The 20,958-nt window shown below is 38.8% G+C and overlaps 1 protein-coding gene across 2 annotated transcripts; it reads left to right on the top strand.

Annotated features, from left to right (window-relative positions):
* Positions 1-211: 211 nt before the first annotated feature.
* c18h3orf33 (c18h3orf33 homolog (H. sapiens)) lies at positions 212-20,676 on the top strand. Of its 2 annotated transcripts, none has more exons than XM_061972123.1 (5): positions 212-380; positions 8,058-8,117; positions 10,913-11,072; positions 19,965-20,125; positions 20,192-20,676. In XM_061972123.1, the coding sequence occupies exons 1-5, from the start codon at positions 258-260 to the stop codon at positions 20,447-20,449; spliced, it is 762 nt and encodes a 253-aa protein (XP_061828107.1). In that variant the 5' UTR covers positions 212-257; the 3' UTR covers positions 20,450-20,676. The 2 variants fall into 2 exon arrangements, with proteins under 2 accessions (XP_061828107.1, XP_061828108.1); XM_061972124.1 differs by having other exon boundaries at positions 20,195-20,666.
* Positions 20,677-20,958: the final 282 nt, after the last annotated feature.

The raw sequence follows: 20,958 nt of genomic DNA, 5'->3' as shown, positions 1-20,958 counted from the left end.
TGATGCAACAACAACAAAAATACCTAAGAAAAACAATCCATTTGTCTTGTCTGGGAATTATTTATATATTATAAATTAGCACGTGGTTCATGCCATGCATGCCCAATGACGGCATGCATGCATTACAGCGCTCCTTGACGTCATTTGTCATTTGCAAGTGCGGGAGACTATGACGCAAGCGGCAATGCTGTTGTCTCCGCGGACAATACAACAAGAGGGGCGGAGCTTCCTGTGACGTCACCGCACATGTCAACAACATGCCGGAGTCCTGCGGGGAAACACAAGCCCAAGACGGAAGAAGACCGCGACAAAACACGCCAGCCCACAACTTCGTGTCTACTTTATCTCAGTTGGCAGATGATCATTTAACCTTTGTCCGGGTAGGAACCTCCGGCGAGCGGTTGCTAGCTAGAAGGCGACATTATACCGACATTAGCAACACAACACAAGGCACGCCTGCGCAGTCTTGAGACTCAAACAGGAACTGAATCGAAAACTGTTTTTATTAATGTATTTGATTGGAGGTTTATTCATTATTGTAGTTTTCAGTGGCGTGGTACTTTATTGCATCATACTGTCTGAGCGTGGGGGTGTCATAATTTTCCCCGCTCATGTCGCTAAATAATGTACTGCATGCATACTGTGATTATTCTGGCATAAAGTGATTAAAAGTAGCTATAATGCAGGATATATACTTTTGTATCTCAATCCACGTCCCCCATTGAAAATCAATTGATATCATTTTAACACACACGTCTTTTAAAAATAAAAACTTCGGATAAGAAATACTGTGTAAAACAATACAATAGAATGGACTACTAACAACTACAGTAGTTTCACGAAGTAATGTAATAATGTACAGAATTTACCTTGGAGAGTTGACTTCTAGGACAGTATCTCCTTACATCAGGCCTGGGCAATTATTTTGACTCCAGGGGCCAAATTTAGAGAAAAATGTGTCTAGGGGCCTGTATGTCTATTTTTAGAAACACTTATACAAAACCTCACAATACTGTCTGATTGAATGCTAAAACCTTTGACAGGCCGCCTTAAACGGAATGGAATACATTTTTTTTTACTAAATGAGACACTCAGAATGTACATGAAAATAAAGAATGTGGTATTTACAATATTAGCTATGAACGATAAAACACTGAATATTAACATATGAACGTCACACACCCTCTCGCTCGACATATTTTACAATCAAGCGAAACGCAACAAAAACAGCGAAATAAAAAAATAAAATCCACCTACCGTCTGATATATCACTAAGCTTTTATTTTGACTTGGGGGGCCAAATTTAGAGAACAAAATGTGTCTGGGGGCCGGTATATCTATTTTTAGGAACATTAATACAAAACAGTGTTTGAATGCTAAAAACGCCATGACAGACCGCCCTAAACGGAATAGAATTTAAATTTTTTTTACTGAATGAGACACCCAGAATGTACAAAATGTGGGATTTACAATATTAACTATGAACGATAAAACACTGAATATTAACATATGAACGTCACTCCCCCTTTGATCGACATTTTACAATTAAGCGAAACACAAAAATGCAACAAAAACGGCGAAATATGAACGCGAAGGGTAAAAAAAAAAAATCCACCTATGATCTGATATGTCACTAAGCTTTTATTTTGACTCGGGGGGCCAAATTTAGAGAAAAAAATGTGTCTGGGCGCAGGTATATCTATTTTTAGGAACACTAATACAAAACCTCACAATAATGTCTGATTGAATCCTAAAAACGTTACAACAGACCACCTTAAACGGAATGGAATTTTATTTTATTTTTTACTGAATGAGACACCCAGAATGTACGTGTAAATAAAGAATGTGTCAGTGTAGGTGATGAACCCCAAGATGAAGAGAAGGCAGGCTTTGTCCAGGAAAACATGATTTAATTCAACACTAAAACAAGAAACAAATAAAAGGCGCACACAAGGCGGAGAACAAACTTGGCTATGAACAGAAACTAGCACAAAGGCTAAACTATGGACAAGAAACAAAAACACTTACTGTGACACGAAAAACAGAGTGAACAGAAGTAGACAGAGCTACAACGACAAGTATAAATTACATAGACAAGTATAAATTACACTGACCTCGACAATCATTAGCGACATTGACAGGTAGACACTACAATAATCCAGCACTGACTGGAGGGGAAGGCAGGTTCAAATAGCAGCTGGCTGATTGACACCAGGTGTGGCCAGGTGCCAATCAGCCACAGCTGAGGGGACAAAGCACTCAAGGAGATAATCAGGAAATAACCAAAATAAGAGCGCTGACAGGAAACAAAAGACAAACGCAGAGGAAAAACTAAAACATGGCCAAACTGTCAGGGACAAGCCTGACAGAATGTGGGATTTACAATATTAACTATGACCGATAAAACACTGAATAGTGACAACATATGAACGTCACACCCCGTCTCCATCGATATATTTTACAATCAAGCGAAACGCAACAAAAACAGTGAAATATGAACATGAAGGGTAAAAAAATACCCACTTACAATCTGATATATCTGATACATCACTAACTTTAGAACTTTGTTGTAAAAATCTCCTTCCGCATCTGTCCCTGACACCCGCATTTCAGTGGAAACGCTCCCCACCCACACTGCTTGGTGCCTAGTCTGAGCTGCTCTGACGTAGATTACCATAGTAACTAATTAGATTACCATAGTAACTAATTAGATTACCATAGTAACTAGTACATCATGCAAAAGTGCAGATTCCAACCATTGAAATACTTTGTAAAGTTCAAGACTTACGTTCATTTTAAAACATCACTGCACATCATAATGGCAGCTACAGTTTCCTTCTTAAAGACTTAAAAAACTTATTTGGGATTGTCCGGTGGGCCAGACTGAAACGCTTAATGGGCCGCATGCGGTCCCCGGGCCTTAATTTGCCCAGGTCTGACTTACATATACAAATACACCATCAGCAGCTTTTCCATATTTTCATGGATAAATGTCCACCGTTTAGATATTATTTCAACACTCTTGGCTGGCGCTATCGACACCTTCTGCTTCAGTGCTTTGCTCCAGCTGCTTCACACGCGGTCATGTTTTTGATGATTTATTTCTTCCAATTCAATGAATATTATCCACTTCTTCTTACCATCACTGTCCTTCACTTTCCTCCTTCCCATGCTCGGAAAATCAAATGTCCATTCCTAGCTCTAACCTAATGGTAAGACAAGATGATAGATGGATTGTGCAGGGTTCACTGTGACATTTGCTAAGCCAACTAATGGCGGGGATGCTGTAACTCCAATTTTTGCTCGCAACTAATTAGCTGAGAGACAATTCTTATCTCAAAACACTCTTAAGTTGGGGCACTATTAAGTTGAGTTACCACTGTACTTTTCTAAAGTAGCCTATGCTTGTGTTATACTGATTTGTCTTTTTATACTTTTGATCAATTTGCGTGTTACTTATCCGCACATACAGGATTACTAGGAATGTTCCCGTCAGTCTTTTATGCTGCCAGTTCTGATTGTCCAAGAGTGAGATCGGCCAACACTGATACGGAAGTAATCACATGTGTTAACTGTCAATTTTCCAATTTGTTTATGGTGAGTGTTTGACAGTTTAACAATATCAACACAATATTTTAACAGGCTCCGTATGGTCTTATATTACATACTATTGTTTAAGCAAAGCCAATACAAGTTCACAATAACAAAACAAAAGCAAAAAATACCATCTACTACCTATTTAAACTATTTGGTTTTTGCCCTCAAAGTCCTCCTACAGTACAGGCCAAAAGTTTGGACACACCTTCTCATTCACAACACAACTGATGGTCCCAACCCCATTGATAAAGCAAGAGATTCCACCAATCAACCCTGATAAGGTACACCTGTGAAGTGAAAACCCTTTCAGGTGACTACCTCTGGGAGCTCATCGAGAGAATGCCAAGAGTGTGCAAAGCAGTAATCAGAGCAAAGGGTGGCTATTTTTGAAGAAACTAGAGTATAAAACATGTTTTCATTTATTTCACCTTTTTTTGTTAAGTATACTGTATATATAACTCCCCATGTGTTCATTCATAATTTTGATGCCTTCAGTGACAATCTACAATGTAAATACCGTATTTTCCGGACTATAAGTCGCAGTTTTTTTCATAGTTTGGCCGGGGGTGCGACCTATACTCAGGAGCGACTTATGTGTGAAATTATTAACACATTACCGTAAAATATCAAATAATATTATTTAGCTCATTCACGTAAGAGACTAGACCAGTGGTTCTTAACCTGGGTTCGATCGAACCCTAGGGGTTCGGTATGTCGACCTCAGGGGTTCGGTGGAGCCTCCGCCGCGGAGGTCAAGACACACCCGACTCATCGTGTAAATAAAAACTTCTCCCTATCGGCGTATTATGGATTTGGCATCAGCAGAAGTCACTCTGATTTGCAGGTGTGTAATTTGTTGTGCGTTCATGCACTGTGTTGGTTTTGTCCTTTGAACAAGGTGATGTTCATGCACGGTTCATTTTGTGCACCAGTAAAAAAACATATAACTTTGTCTTGAATTTGAAAAAAAAAAAACATTTTATTTTTCACTAAAGAAGGGTTCAGTGAATGTGCATATAAAACTGGTGGGGTTCGATACCTCCAACAAGGTTAAGAACCACTGGAGTAGACGTATAAGATTTCATGGGATTTAGTGATTAGGAGTGACAGATTGTTTGGTAAACGTATAGCATGTTCTATATGTTATAGTTATTTGAATGACTCTTACCATAATATGTTACGTTAACATACCAGGCACGTTCTCAGTTGGTTATTTATGCCTCATATAATGCACACTTATTCAGCCTGTTGTTCATTATTCTTTATTTATTTTAAATTGCCTTTCAAATGTCTATTCTTGGTGTTGGCTTTTATCAAATAAATTTCCCCCCAAAATGCGACTTATACTCCAGTGCGACTTATATATGTTTTTTTTCCTTCTTTATTATGCAATTTCGGCCGGTGCGACTTATACTCCGGAGCGACTTATAGTCCGAAAAATACGGTAGTCATGAAAATAAAGAAAACACATTGAATGAAAAGGTGTGTCCAAACTTTTGGCCTGTACTGTATACCAGAATGTAGGTGTTTTTACCCTTTGCTTTCATATTTGGCCCTGTTTGTTGCATTTTTGCTACGTTTTGCTTGATTTAAAAAAAAAGTGTAGATCAAGGCAGTGGTCTGAGAAGTAAAAGAGGAGCGACGTGTTAATATTCAGTGTTTTATCGTTCGTAGTTAAAATAGTCCATCCCACATTCTTTTTTTTCATGTATAATCTAGGTGTTTCATTGAGTAAAAAAAACAAATAAATTCCATTCTGTTTTTTGAGATGGTCTGTCATAACGTTTTTAGCATTTTATCAGACATTGTTGTATTAGTGTTTCTGAAAAAAGGCACACAAGCATACGCATTTTTAAAGCTGTATATGTACAGTACAGGCCAAAAGTTTGGACACACCTTCTCATTTCAGTGCGTTTTTTTTATTTTCATGACTATTTACATAGTAGATTGTCCCTGAAGGCATCAATACTATGACACCTGTGAAGTGAAAACCATTTCAGGTGACTACCTCTTGAAGCTCATTGAGAGAATGCCAAGAGTGTGCAAAGCAGTAATCAGAGCAAAGAGTGGCTATTTTGAAGAAACTAGAATATAAAACATGTGTTTAGTTATTTCAGCTTTTTTTGTTAAGTACATAACTCCACATGTGTTCATTCATAGTTTTGATGTTTTCAGTGACAATCTACAATGTAAATAGTCATGAAAATAAAGAAAACGCATTGAATGAGAAGGTGGGTCCAAACTTGTGGCCTGTACTGTATATCAGAATGTAGGTGTTTTTACCCTTTGCGTTCATATTTGGCCTGGTTTGTTGCATTTTTGTTACGTTTTGCTTGATTTAAAAAAAAAATGTCTATCAAGAAGGTGGTCTGAGAAGTAAAAGAGGAGCGACCTTCACATGTTGTTAATATTCAGTGTTTTATCGTTCGGAGTTAAAATAGTCTATCCCAAATTATTGTTTCATTTGGTAAAACAACCAAAAAATTCCATTCTGTTTTTTTCTGATGGTCTGTTATAACGTTTTTAGCATAGTGTTTCTGAAAGAAGGGACACAAGCTTACACATTTTTTAAGCTGTATATTTACAGTACAGGCCAAAAGTTTGGACACACCTTCTTATTCAATGCGTTCTTTATTTTCATGACTATTTACATTGTAGATGTAAAACATGTCGACAGTTATTTCACCTTTTTTTGTTAAGTACATAACTCCACATGTGTTCATTCATAGTTGTGATGCCTTCAGTGACAATCTACAAAGTAAATACTATAGTCATGGAAATAAAGAAAACGCATTGAATGAGAAGGTGTGTCCAAACTTTTGGCCTGTACTGTATATATATATATATATATATATATATATATATATATATATATTAGGGCTGCAACAACTAATCGATTAAAATCGATTATAAAAATAGTTGGGTATTAATTTAGTCATCGATTCGTTGGATCTATGCTATGCGCATGCACAGAGGCAATTTTTTTTTTTTTTAATTAACTTTTTTTTTTTTAATAAACTGCAACATGTACAAACAGCCGAGAAACAATAATCAAAATAAGTATGGTGCCAATATGCTGTTTTTCCCCCCCAAAAATACTGGAAAGGATAGAAATGTAGTTTGTCTCTTTTATCCGATTATTAATCGATTAATCGAAGTAATAATCGACAGATTAATCGATTATCAAATTAATCGTTAGTTGCAGCCCTAGTATATATATGTATATATATATATATATATATATATATATATATATATATATATATATATATATATATGTATATATACACGTATTTACACAGACAGATTTTTTTCTCTCAATGTGGCCCTTGATTCAAGGATATTCCATCTTAGCTATTAGCATGCCTGCTCTTGGCTTGCTCTCAAAATGTTTAGCCTCGTCCTCCATTGATAATAACACTTGATAATGACACTTAACATAAATGCTGTATATTTTCCGTATTGGAGGTGATTATTATTAGTTCAGGGGTGTATGGACACACATTATTTGCTAGCTGCTAAATAGAGCCTGTTAAAGGGGCTCTATTATGCAAAACTGACTTTTCTTACCTATTGGTACCTGGTTTTGTGTATTTGGGATCTGTATAAGACACGGACATTTGAAATCAAACCATATGGCATAGCGGAGTTATTTATAAAACAATATTTCCTTCCTTCATACTTCCTCCAAACGAGCTGTTTGGAATTTGCCCCAAGTGTGACGTCAGTGGATTATCCATTTATGGCTGTCAAAGAAGAAGGCATGTAAATAGGAAGAGACGGTCAGAAAGCAGCTTGAAAACGGTCTGTAAAACTTAATCTATGCACAATTTTGACCAAAGAACCACCATTACATGTTATGTAGACCACAAAGCGAAGTGTGTTAAATGAGTTAAATTCCACCAACCACCCTGTTTTTTTCATGTATATATTGATTTCACCCACTGTATAGAGTGTACAGGGTCACATTTGTGGGCCACACCTTTCTTTGCACTTTTATATTTTTTATATTTTTATTTTTTTACACATTGTTTTTCTTGCATGCACACATCGCACTGTATGGAATGGCCTCAATCTCGTTACCCCGCGTAATGACAATAAAGCTGATTCTGATTCTGATTCTGAAATCATGATATAACCCTTTTAAAAGGCATTAATCGATAATGGCGATCACTCAGAACCACAGCTCCCCAGTGGCGGCAGCACACATGTATCCCCAGACCATGATGCCACCACCACCATGCTTGACTGTTGCACACTTGCTGTCTAGACAATACTGGCTGTGTCTGGACTCTTTTTTAATAATGAGCTGTACACTGACTACTTCATATCGTCTTTTGACATACAATTATTCCTAGAATAGTTATTCAACGTTATGACGCTATTGACATGAACTTTTATGCATCGGTGTTTTGTATGTCACTTTGTTTGAACTAAACCTTCTCTTGTCTCCCATATAGAACATAAGCACCGGCCTGGCGCTTGCTGGTGTAATTGTCATAGCAAGGAGTATCAAACTGGTAAGATTTAAACACACCTCACCTTTAGAGAAATGAAGAAGGAAGTCGTAGATGGACATGACCAACAGTTTAAAATATCTTATCAATGATGAGAAGATCATACATGACACAGATGTCAATGTCAAGGATCTGGCCCGCAAACACCTGGAAATGATATGTGTCAATAAAGTACTTAATATTTTGACAGAAAAAATATATGTACTGCTTGAAAGTGCATGCCTTTTAAACTTCAATAGTATCCAATATTGCAACAAATATTACAGTATATTATCATACTTTCCAAACATTCTTTTGTCTATATTAAAAATACTTAACTTTACAGCAAAATACCCATCAAATTAATAAAAATGACAATATTATTTACATTGTTCTTTACAGCATATTACTGTAAATTAAAAAAAAAACTACTACTGTTGTTTGGCGTTCAAACTCTGTTGACTGAGCTGTCAGTTTTTGACTGTAAAATCTACGGTTGTTGTTTTTAACGGTGTATTACTGTAACTGGGAAAATGGTACGTTTGTTTTTACGGTAGAACAACTGGCAGCTAAGTTGAAAGAATAAAAAAAAGAACTTGTACTGTTTTGCCATTAACAATATCATCTTGTAAAAAAACAATGTAAATTTAGCACAAAAATTCTGGCAACAAAGCTGCCAGCTTTTTCCGTAAAAACTAGGGATGTCCGATAATGTCTTTTTTGCCGATATGCCGATATTGTCCAACTCTTAATTACCGATACCGATATCAACCGATACCGATATATACGGTTGTGGAATTAACACATTATTATGCCTAATTTTGTTGTGATGCCCCGCTGGATGCATTAAACAATGTAACAAGGTTTTCCAAAATAAATCAACTCAAGTTATGGAAAAAAGTGCCAACATGGCACTGCCATATTTATTATTGAAGTCACAAAGTGCATTATTTTTTTAACATGCCTCAAAACAGCAGCTTGGAATGTGGGACATGCTCTCCCTGAAATAATTCTGATACCCACTACAACTATGGGAAACACTGTGTAACTTTGACTTTCATAAAGTGCTTTTTTTTTTTTTTTTTTAAACATGCCTCAAAAGGGCAGCACGGCGGAAGAGGGGTTAGTGCATCTGCCTCACAATACGAAGGTCCTGAGAAGTCTTGGGTTCTCGGGATCTTTCTGTGTGGAGTTTGCATGTTCTCCCCGTGACTGCGTGGGTTCCCTCCGGGTACTCCGGCTTCCTCCCACCTCCAAAGACATGCACTTGGGGATAGGTTGATTGGCAACACTAAATGGTCCCTAGTGTGTGAATGTGAGTGTGAATGTTGTCTGTCTATCTGTGTTGGCCCTGCGATGAGGTGGCGACTTGTCCAGGGTGTACCCCGCCTTCCGCCCGATTGTAGCTGAGATAGGCTCCAGCGCCCCCCGCGACCCCAAAGGGAATAAGCGGTAGAAAATGGATGGAAAATGGATGCCTCAAAACAACATCTACGAAAACAATGAAGGCACACAGCTTCAGTCCAAAGTATACTATAAACTGGGCTCAATCTGCCCTGTTCTTAACATATTCGAATGAGTAACAAAAATGTGCAAATAAAAACAAGAAAGGCACAAAAATACTAGTAGATAACACAGCCATCCTTTAAAGTGCATGAACATTAATAAAACTGCTTCAGTCTAGACTAGTAGAAAACACAGACATCCTTTAAAGTGCATGGGGGAAAAAAGGCTCAAAACATAAATAAAACAGCTTTACTCAGTCCAGACGATTAGTCTATTTGTGAAACAGATGAAGGGCTAATTCTTTTTCTCCTTGTCATCACGTGTGAGACGTAGATTTTTCTGAATGAAAACAAGCATCTGCAAGGGGTTCTGGATATTTGTTCTGTTGTGTTTATGTTGTGTTACGGTGCGGATGTTCTCCCGAAATGTGTTTGTCATTCTTGTTTGGTGTGGGTTCACAGTGTGGCGCATATTTGTAACAGTGTTAAAGTTGTTTATTCTTTTTCTCCTTGTCATCACGTGTGAGAGGTAGATTTTTCTGAATGAAAACAAGCATCTGCAAGGGGTTCTGGATATTTGTTCTGTTGTGTTTATGTTGTGTTACGGTGCGGATGTTCTCCCGAAATGTGTTTGTCATTCTTGTTTGGTGTGGGTTCACAGTGTGGCACATATTTGTAACAGTGTTAAAGTTGTTTATACGGCCACCCTCAGTGTGACCTGTATGGCTGTTGACTAAGTATGCTTGCATTCGCTAGTGCGTGTGTCAAGCCGTAGATAGTATGTGACTGGGCCAATATGCAAAGGCAGCGCCTTCAAGGATTAATTGGCGCTCTGTACATCTTCCTGCGTCCGTGTACACAGTGGCGTTTTAGAAAGTCACAAATGTTACTTTTTGAAACCGATGCCGATAACCTTGAAACCGATACCGATAATTTCCGATATTACTTTTTAACGCATTTATCGACTTCCCTAGTAAAAATCCCCCAAAACACAGGAGTACTGTTTTTCCATTTTCCATTTTCAGTAAAAACAAACAAAAAAACTGTGGTACTGTTTTTCTTTTTACCGTAAAATGTTGTAAAAAATAAAAAAAACACTATGTTTTAAAGTAAGATTTTGTAAATGTAAAGTTTTACTGTAAAATGGACAGTCTACTTTAAACAATTTATATAATTAATAATGAAATCCAGAGGCAAATTCATTCATTATTGGCTGCTACAAGCGGCCCTCTGATGGCAGCCATAACTGCCATGTGGCCCTCATTGAAAACCAGTTTGACATCCCTTCTCTATTGTCTCCTTCGTTTTCGCCAGACCACCAAATTCCAAGCCGTGTCTGAGATCCCTGCTCGTTTCGTGGAGAGGAACGTCAGCCTCCGCGGGAGAGTCCATTCCATCACGGAGAAAGGGATAGAAGTTGAGCATATCCCCATTCACCTGCCACTACTCTCACCTCTGCTTACAAAACACAAAGGTAAGATCGATAATGTTAAAAAAAACATACAGACTGTTAAAAGTGCATCAAATCCACACTGATATCACATATTCAGCTCCTCGGCGTCATTATTTGAGGCCTCAAATGTCATTGTGACATTTGTAGTGCGTTCGGTTAGGTCATATTCATTTTAAGCGTGTTAGCTCCGTTATCCAATCATGGGTGGCCTCGAATGTGTGGGCGCTCCATCAGCGTCGTCCACTTGAAGGACGAACATGAACATGAAAACTGCTGATTGTTCAGATTTGGGTGTCAACCAGTATGGACACTGTCCTTCCTAAAACCACTGCATCTTACTCAGGTGTCTCTCTTATTTGGATGTAGATACACAGGAGGGACCAGCATTAGGACATTCTGAGGTGAAATGCAACACATAATTTTAAAACATCTCTGTAGGTTTCCCTTTTCATTTGATTTACCGTATTTTCCAGACCATATGGCGCACCGGATTATAAGGCGCACTGCCGATGAGCGGGTCTAGTCAGGTTTATTTTCATACAAAGGTACCGGATTATAGGGAGCATTAAAGGAGTCTTATTATTATTTTTTTCTAAATGGAAAACACTTCCTTGTGGTCTACATAACATGTGATGGTGGTTCTTTGGTCAAAATGTTGCATATATGATGTTTTACAGATCATCTTGAAGTCGATTTCTGACAGTCGCTTCGGTATGCGCTGTTTTGTGGGCAGTCTTATTTACGTGGCTCACCTTCGACAGCGTCTTCTCCCCGTCATCTTTGTTGTAGCGGTGTAGCGTGCAAGGACGGGAGTGGAAGAAGTGTCAAAAGATGGAGCTAACTGTTTTAATGACATTCAGACTTTACTTCAAATCAATAACGGAGCAGCATCTCCTCATCCGGCATACTTGCCAACCTTGAGACCTCCGATTTCGGGAGGTGGGGGTGGGGGGGTGGGGGGTGTGGTCGGGGGTGGGGCGGAGGGCGTGGTTGGGGGCGTGGTTAAGATATATATATATAATAAAAATATATATATATATATATATAGCTAGAATTCACTGAAAGTCAAGTATTTCTTATATATATAAAGAAATACTTGAATTTCAGTGTTCATTTATTTACACATATACACACACATAACACTCATCTACTCATTGTTGAGTTAAGGGTTGAATTGGCCATCCTTGTTCTATTCTCTGTCACTATTTCAGAACACACACATTATACAAATATACATTATAAAATCAATAAGAAAACGGGAGCTCTAATTTGGGAGTCTGAATTAGGATCAGAAGTTCCTATATAAACATTGCGCACTCACGTCGCCTTTTTGTATTGATTACTGCAGCTGTGCACTGGATTCATTCACAAATACAAACTACAACTCACAAACACTTTAGAGTTATAGGCTCCACCATCAGAATGTGTACTTAAACTTATAAAGATCACATGGATATTATGAGGAAAAAGCACACAGGACGTTTTAATTGCTCACAGACTGGTCGCTCTCATCAGAATGACAAGACACTTCCGGTCTGCAGGTGATAGCATTCAATTGGGAAGAAACGCCCTACTGCCCCCTACTGACCAATGTGAATACTGATAAATGTGGAAGGACAGCTCCAAAAACGAATTCAAACCACAAAATAAAATAAATAAATCAACACAAAAATGTGACACATTATGGGTGGGTCACATATGCATGTACAGTAGATGGCAGTATTGTCCTGTTTAAAAGTGTCACAACATTGCTGTTTAGGCAATGTTGTGAACAGGCTGTCAACACGTCACTCAGGTCCGCATGGAGCTGGAGGGGGCGTGGCCTCCAGCTCCGCCTAAATTTCGGGAGAAAATTTGTCCCGGGAGTTTTTCGGGAGAGGCGCTGAATTTCGGGAGTCTCCCGGAAAATCCGGGAGGGTTGGCAAGTATGTCATCCGGAAACAACAGGAAATGTGTCCTGTGAAAAACCATCTGACCAGAATTCTCTAATAACTAAAGTTCCTTGGGTGAATAATGTGTACTCACTACACCGGTATGTTTTAGCGCTTTAATGGCGAGTTTACTGACAGATATAAGTAAGAACTTTACACTACTTTATATTAGAAATGACAACAGCGGAGGATGAATGTCCCATAACAAGAATATAGAGAAAAAGAAGAAGCTTATCGACTATGGTGTCTTCACGGACCACAAAGGCGGACGCGCGCAAATTTTCAGGACTTCTGCAGATTCCAAATACAGATCAACAGGTACCAGAACTTAAGAAAAGTTGCTTTTGCATAATATTGCGAAACAAAACGCCAGATAATGTCTTATCAATCAATCAATCAATCAATCAATGTTTATTTATATAGCCCTAAATCACAAATGTCTCAAAGGGCTGCACAAGCCACAACGACATCATGTCTTACCTTATACACACACCATATTAATACTCGTATGTTGAAGCACATCAAGCGGTGCGGCTTCATCCCATCCATCCATCCATTTCCTACAGCTTGTCCCTTTTGGGGTCGCGGCGGGTGCTGGAGCCTATCTCAGCTGCATTCGGGCAGAAGACGGGGTACACCCTGGACAAGTCGCCACCTCGTCCCAGGGCCAACACAAATAGACAAGACAACATTCACACTCACATTCACACACTAGGGCCAATTTTTAGTGTTGCCAATCAACCTATCGGTGCGGCTTCATAGCTTACCAAAGTCGTACTAAAACATTTTGATACATTTTTGAGCGCTGTGTGTAATGTTCTATATTTTCAATGGAACATATAACATGTTGGTGTTGTTTACTTGAGTCATATTGCTGTCCACACGTATCTCTTATGTGTGACTGCTATCTACTGGTCACGCAGGGGTACGGCGTGGTGCGGTTGGGAGAGTGGCTGTGCCAGCAACCTGAGGGTTCCTGGTTCGATCCCCACCTTCTACCAACCTCGCCACGTCCTTGAGCAAGACACTTCACCCTTGCTCCTGATGGGTCGTGGTTAGGGCCTTGCATGGCAGCTCCCGCCATCAGTGTGTGAATGAGTGAATGTGGAAATAGTGTCAAAGCGCTTTGAGTACCTTGAAGGTAGAAAAGCGCTATACAAGTATAACCCATTTACACTTATCATTTCCCCATGTACCAAATAAAATATCTTCGAGGTCAGTAAGCACAACCCAAATTATTCCGTACATAAGGCGCACTGTCGAGTTTTGAGAAAATGAAAGGATATTAAGTGCGCCTTATAGTCCGAAAAATGCGGTATTTTTGCAATCACATTTAGATTGTCTTTTGCTTGTCTTTCTCCCCACTGTAGTAGTTTGAGATTCTGAAAATATAAAGTGCGTTATATATCGTTAGGATTTTATCGATATTGATACCAATATCGATATTCCTTATTGATACTGGGATTTATCGATACTCTTACTACATGTAATTGTTGGAAATTAAGATGTGAAAAAATGCATTTTTTAATTACCATTTTTATTAGCACAAGAGTTTGTACACCACCAACATCATGTAACATCTCACAGCAGGGAAGTCTTTTATCAACTCCTGCTTTTTAAGTCTTAAACAAGTCCACTATCTCTGCAGTGCAAGGTGCTTGCAGTTGTTATGTCATCATCTTGTTGAGACCACACAGATCGTGTGGAGGGGAAAAATCCTCGTCTTTCCAATACCACATGAGAGTGGTTGGTCTTGGACTTTTTATTTGTCCAGCTTCCTTACTCGTTTTTATAGCCTTTATAATAAATACATTGGAGTCTAACTCTGCAGCTCATGAGTTTGTGTGTGTTAGGTTTCTGAGACCCTCACTTTGTTAACGCAGGCAGGATGGAGCAGCACTTTTATCTTAAAGACAGGAACTTTGCAGTTGGTCTTTACAGTTTTGACAGCAAGTGTTTGGGAGAGAGGGACTGTGTTGAAATAGAAAGTGCATTTCTCCTTCCTGCCTGTCGTTTTTTTTCTTCATACTGAGCTCACACCAGCGGTCATCTCACAAGACCCTCTAAAAATGAGAATAAATTAGAATAAAACTGTTTTCAATCAATCAATCCACTTTATTTATATAGCACATTTAAACAACAAAAATGTTTCCAAAGTGCTGCAACAAAATTAAAAACAATATACAAATATCCTTAGCTCCACCAATGACTGAATAAAAACCAAAAATAAATAAATATAAAACCAATATAAAAATAAATATGATTAAAAACGATTTTAAAGGGTAAAACCAATTAAAACAGTAATAGAAATAAAAATAAAAATAATAATAATAAAAATAAAAAAAACCCCACAGAGGACAGAGGACCACACACCTCACGTAGTGTTAAAAGCCAAAGAATAAAAGTGGGTCTTAAGACGAGACTTAAAACACTCCACTGTGGGAGCAGTTTGAACATGGAGAGGCAGAGTGTTCCAGAGTTTAGGGCCGACCACAGAGAAGGCCCTGTTTTGAAACAGGTTACAGGTTACAAAAGCTCCCCTGGGCTGCTGACGTATGACCTAAAATGCCCAAGTGTTGCCCTAAAAATGTTTCAAAAAAATGTATTTTTAAAATTTAATTTACAAACACCACATTATATTAATTAATCTAATAAAAGAAAATAGGGCAACCCCAACTACAAGCCAATACTAAAAATAAATATAGTACTACAAAAAAGGAAAACCAAAAATGTATGAAATCAACAGTAATATCAATAAATAACAATAATTGTTTTTAAATCATAAATCGATTGCTAAAAATATATACATGTATTTTAAATCTGAGGTGGCGACTTGTCCAGGGTGTACCCCGCCATACTTGCCAACCTTGAGACCTCCGAATTTGGGAGATTTGGGGGGGTTAAGGGGGGAGGAGTATATTTATAGCTAGAATTCACCGAAATTCAAGTATTTCTTATATGTATATATATATATATATATATATATATATATATATATATATATATATATATATATATATATATAAATAAATAAAATAAATACTTGACTTTCAGTGAATTCTAGCTATATATATATATATATATATATATATATATATAAATAAAATAAATACTTGTATTTGAAAGTGCAATGATTTGCAGCCAGTAGCACAGCCTTTGAAGGAGCATAGGTATGGGCAGCATCTGTGAAATGTAATTTGCAGGAGAGGAGTGAGTTTAGGGTTGAATTGTCCATCCTCGATCTATTCTCTGTCACTCGTCGTTGCCATGACAGTCTCTTCTTCGTTCTTCTGCTCCGTCTCCTTCTTGTTGTGTGCGCAGTCGTGCACTCTCCAAAAGCCGTAGATGTTATGACGTGACTGGGCCGGCACGCTGTTTATATGAAGAAAAAGCGGACGTGACGACAGGCTGTCCTCACTCAGGTCCGCATGGACCTGGGGGGGGGTGTGCCTGTGGTCCGGCTGAAAATCGGGAGAAATTCGGGAGAATGGTTGTCCCGGGAGATATTCGGGAGAGGCACTGAAATTCGTGAGTCTCCCGGAAAATTCGGGAGGGTTGGCAAGTATGGTTCCAGCACCCCCCCGCTACCTCAAACGGGACAAGCGGTAGAAAATGGATGGATGGATATTTTAAATTGATTCTCGAAAATTGTGAATCAATTTAGAATTGGAATAAATAACACCCATGATTTGGATGTTAACCGATTTTGTTGAGCAACCCTAATATATTCCACTAGTACAGGGGTGTCAAACTCATTTTAGATCGGGGGCCACATGGAGAAAAGTCTACTCCCAAGTGGGCCGGACTGGTAAAATCACGGCACAATAACTTCAAATTAAAGACAACTTCAGATTGTTTTCTCTGTTTAAAAATAGAACAAGCACATTCAGAAAATGTACAAATCATAATGTTGTTAGGTTTTTTTTATACTTACATGTTGTGATTTATCGTACTCTCTTTATTTGTCGTTATTTATACTTTCTGAATAACTTATGTGATAGTTTTCATCAGTCAACTCATTGGTGTCCATTTTCAATTTTCAATCCATCAAGATGAACAAATAATATCAAAATCATATTACAGGATTTTTAGATTATTTTTTTTTTATACATGGAGCATAATCTACAAAAATACAAAGAATTGCTATTACGACATCTGGTGGATACATTTAGAACAGCAGTTTCTTTCATTCAAAAATTTCGGCTCATTTTTATACTCAAACTCACCCCGTGGGCCAGATGAAACCTGTCCGCGGGCCTGAGCCGGCCCTCGGGCCGTACGTTTGACACCCCTGCATTAAAGAATCCACAAACATATTGTTAAAAATGGTGATTGCAACATTCTTTAATGTGTTATGAGAACACAGAGTTAGGACTGCAGCTATTGATTATTTTTAGTAATCGAGTAATCTATCAGTTTCTTTGTTTAAATGATTCATTAGATGAAAAACACTTTATAGCCTAAATGCGTATATTAGGGAAAATAGGTCAAACTGTCATTGCGGTCTGGTTTTTACATTTCTATTAGTTGCATTAGACAATACAATCAAAGCAACAGAATATAAATTGAAGCAATTTTCTAATTGATTAATCGTTGCATCCCTACTGAGATAATATCAGTTGTCAGTTAGAAAACCCACTTTTAGGCAGTTTAGGTGATGACATCAGTGCAGTCTGATTGGTTGCTGAAAGAGAGCGTTATGTCAATGACAGGGTTGAAGTATTTTTCAGTCAATGAGCTGTTCTTTGGTTTTCTTCAGAAAAAGTTGTGACTTTTTGAGAAATGACGAAAGGAACATTGATTTGACCCTCCCAAAAATAGACCTTGCTTTGATCCCAGTTTAAAATTGGGCATGGCAAGGTATATTTATCATACTGACCTTTGACCACAGTTAAGATGATAGATACCCGTATTTTTTGAACTATAAGGCGCACTTAAAATCCTTTGATTTTCTCAAAACTCAACAGTGCACCTTATAACCCGGGGCGCCTAATGTACGGAATAAATTGGGTTGTGCTTACCGACCTCGAAGCTGTTTTATTTGGTACATGGTGTAATGATAAGTGGGACCAGTAGATGGTAGTCACACATAAGAGATACGTGTAGACTGCAATATGACTCAAGTAAACAACACCAACATTTTATATGTTCCATTGAAAATATAGAACATTACACACGGCGCTCAAAAATCTATCAAAATGTTTTAGTATGACTTTGGTGAGCTATTATTCACCCAAGAAACTTTAGTTATTAGAGAGTTCTTACTTATGTCTGTCAGTAAACTTGCCATGAAAGCGCTAAAACATACCAGTGTAGTGAGTTTACATTATTCACCCAAAGAACTTTACTGCTCCGTTATTGATTTAAGTAAAGTCTGAATGTCATTAAAATAGTTAGCTCCATCTTTTGACACTTCTTCCACTCCCGTCCTTGCACGCTACACCACTACAACAAAGATGACGGGGAGAAAACGCTGTCGAAGGTGAGCCACGTAAATAAGACCACCCACAAAACGGCGCATCCTGAAGCGACTGTCAGAAAGCGACTTGAAGATGATCTGTAAAACATCATCTATGCAACATTTTGACCAAAGAACCACCATTACATGTTATGTAGACTACAAGAAAGTGTTTTACATTTAGAAATAAATTATAGTATGACTCCTTTAACGTGCCTTATAATCCGGTGCGCCTTTTGTATGAAAATAGACCTGAATAGACCCGCTCATCGGCAGTGCGCCTTATAATCCGGTGCGCCCTATCGTCCGGAAAATACAGTATATAGAGCGGTGGATAGATTTAAAAAAAAAAAAGATTCATACAGTTGTGCTCATAAGTTTACATACCCTGGAATACAGGACTCTCTGAAAAATTGTGGTGTGGCTGTTTCAAGATGCACAATAAGGAGGCACTTGAACAAAAATGGGCTGCATGGTCGAGTCGCCAGAAGAAAGCCATTTCTGCGCAAATGTCACAAAGTATCCCGCTTACATTACGCCAAACGGCACAGAGACAAGCCTCAAAACTTCTGGAACAAAGTAAATTGGAGTGATGAGACCAAAATTTAACTTTTTGGCCACTCGACCATGCAGCCCATTTTTCTTCAAGTGTCTCCTTATTGTGCATCTTGAAACAGCCACACCACAATTCTTCAGAGAGTCCTGTATTTCAGCTGAAGTTATTTGTGGATTTTTCTTTGCATCTCGAATAATTTTCCCGTCAGTTGTGGCTGAAATCTTTGCTGGTCTACCTGAATCCCTCATTTTCCACTTCTTAATCAGCGTTGGAACACTGCTGATTGGCATTTTCAATTCCTTGGAAAACTTTTTATACCCCTTTCCTGTTTTATGCAGTTCAATTACCTTTTCTCGCAGATCCTCTGACAATTATTTTGCCTTCCCCATGACTCAGAATCCATGGATGAAAGATGCAATGGTCTGTCAGAAGCCCAGAAACTCACTGGCCTTTTATACACACACATTAATTACAAACAAACAGGTCACAGGTGAGGATTGGAACCTTGATTAGCCATTCAAACCTGTTTGTGTCAACTTTTGTGCATGTTATCAGATCAAAGTCACTGGGGTATGTAAACTTTTGATCAGGGTCATTTGGGTACTTTATTTTGTCATTTTGATTTAAAAAGAGTAAACACAGTTGTTTGCCAATAAATAGCTTCACACAACCATTAAGCATAAGTGGAAGAAAGGTTTTTGTGTTATCATTCATATTCTCTGAAGAATGGCCAAGAAATGATCAATTCTCCCATGGTATGTAAACTTATGAGCACGACTGTACATCCATTAATCCATTTTCTACTGCTTGTCCCATGGGTCATGGGGGGTCTGGAGCCTATATCTCAGCTGCATTTGGGCGGAATGCAGGGTACAATTATTGAATTATTATTACTGGAGATGTCATTATACAGTTTGGTGTCATGTATTCACAGTCGTGTCTGTTGTTGTTTTCATTTGTCCGGTCAGGTGTGCGCACGGCTCCCTTGCTTGTGAACCTTGCAGGTGTGGACCTGACTGCAGACGGAACATTATGGCTGCAGAAAAGTCTCCTTCCTGCTCAAACCGTCTGGCTGAAACTCATCAGCCGCCACGACGACATCCTGCATTGTTTTGTGGCTCAAAGCAAGGTGAAGCCTCGCCAAACAGCTGAAATGCTCTTAGTCGCAATGACTGAACCAACCTCTTTTGTCCAGCAGGGGTCAGCATGGAGCCGCTCTGTGAACGAGGAGGTGCTCAGACTCGGCCTGGCCCGCCGGGCGCCCATTCCCGGACTCTCACCGAACTCTCGCCTTTATTGGCGTCTGCACAAGCGGCTTCACAGGGCAGAGGTGAAAGCTGAGAAGAAGGGGCACGGTCTGTGGAAGGAAGAGAACCAATGGGAGAGGGCCTGGAAGGCAATGGAGGACAATGCATTCATTAGACTGCTGCGGAGGTTCTTTGGGAAGAACTGAGTTTCCAGGTGCTGCAACAATGACACAACTTTTTCATGTCATTTGTTACTGATTTTGTCAATTCATTTCCATTATAAAACACATATGGTGTTTTCTGCTTGATTGTGAGCTTTTTACACCACAGAATGTTTATTTGAACCCTGACACTAATCCGCCACTACGCATATGGGGCACTCAGAGGGAGGAGGGATCGGTTCTTAATGAGGGCTGAGAAGGAGGTGGGGTCCACTGTTGCTATAGAACCTGCACTAAATGTGAAATACAAAGCCCTCTTGGGCAAAACTATATATTGGCCTTACTGAAAGCCCATGGGAACCTGTGTAAGCAATTATTAGTTATCCAGAGTAAATCCCACTTAAACTTATCCTTGTCCACACACACACAATGGTCGTTTAAGACCCCCACCACCCCTCCGTCAGCCGGCGCACCGCGACCTAATACGCAGGCACAGAAAATGCGCATGTCATAGTCACCTCCAGTGTTGCTTTGTGTGCAAGTTCTTACATTTA

The sequence above is a fragment of the Nerophis lumbriciformis genome, linkage group LG17 (genome assembly GCF_033978685.3).
Source record: "Nerophis lumbriciformis linkage group LG17, RoL_Nlum_v2.1, whole genome shotgun sequence".
In the NCBI taxonomy this organism is placed as follows: domain Eukaryota; kingdom Metazoa; phylum Chordata; class Actinopteri; order Syngnathiformes; family Syngnathidae; genus Nerophis; species Nerophis lumbriciformis.
Note: the sequence above shows the minus strand (reverse complement) of the source record. Positions and strands in the feature narration are given on the sequence as shown.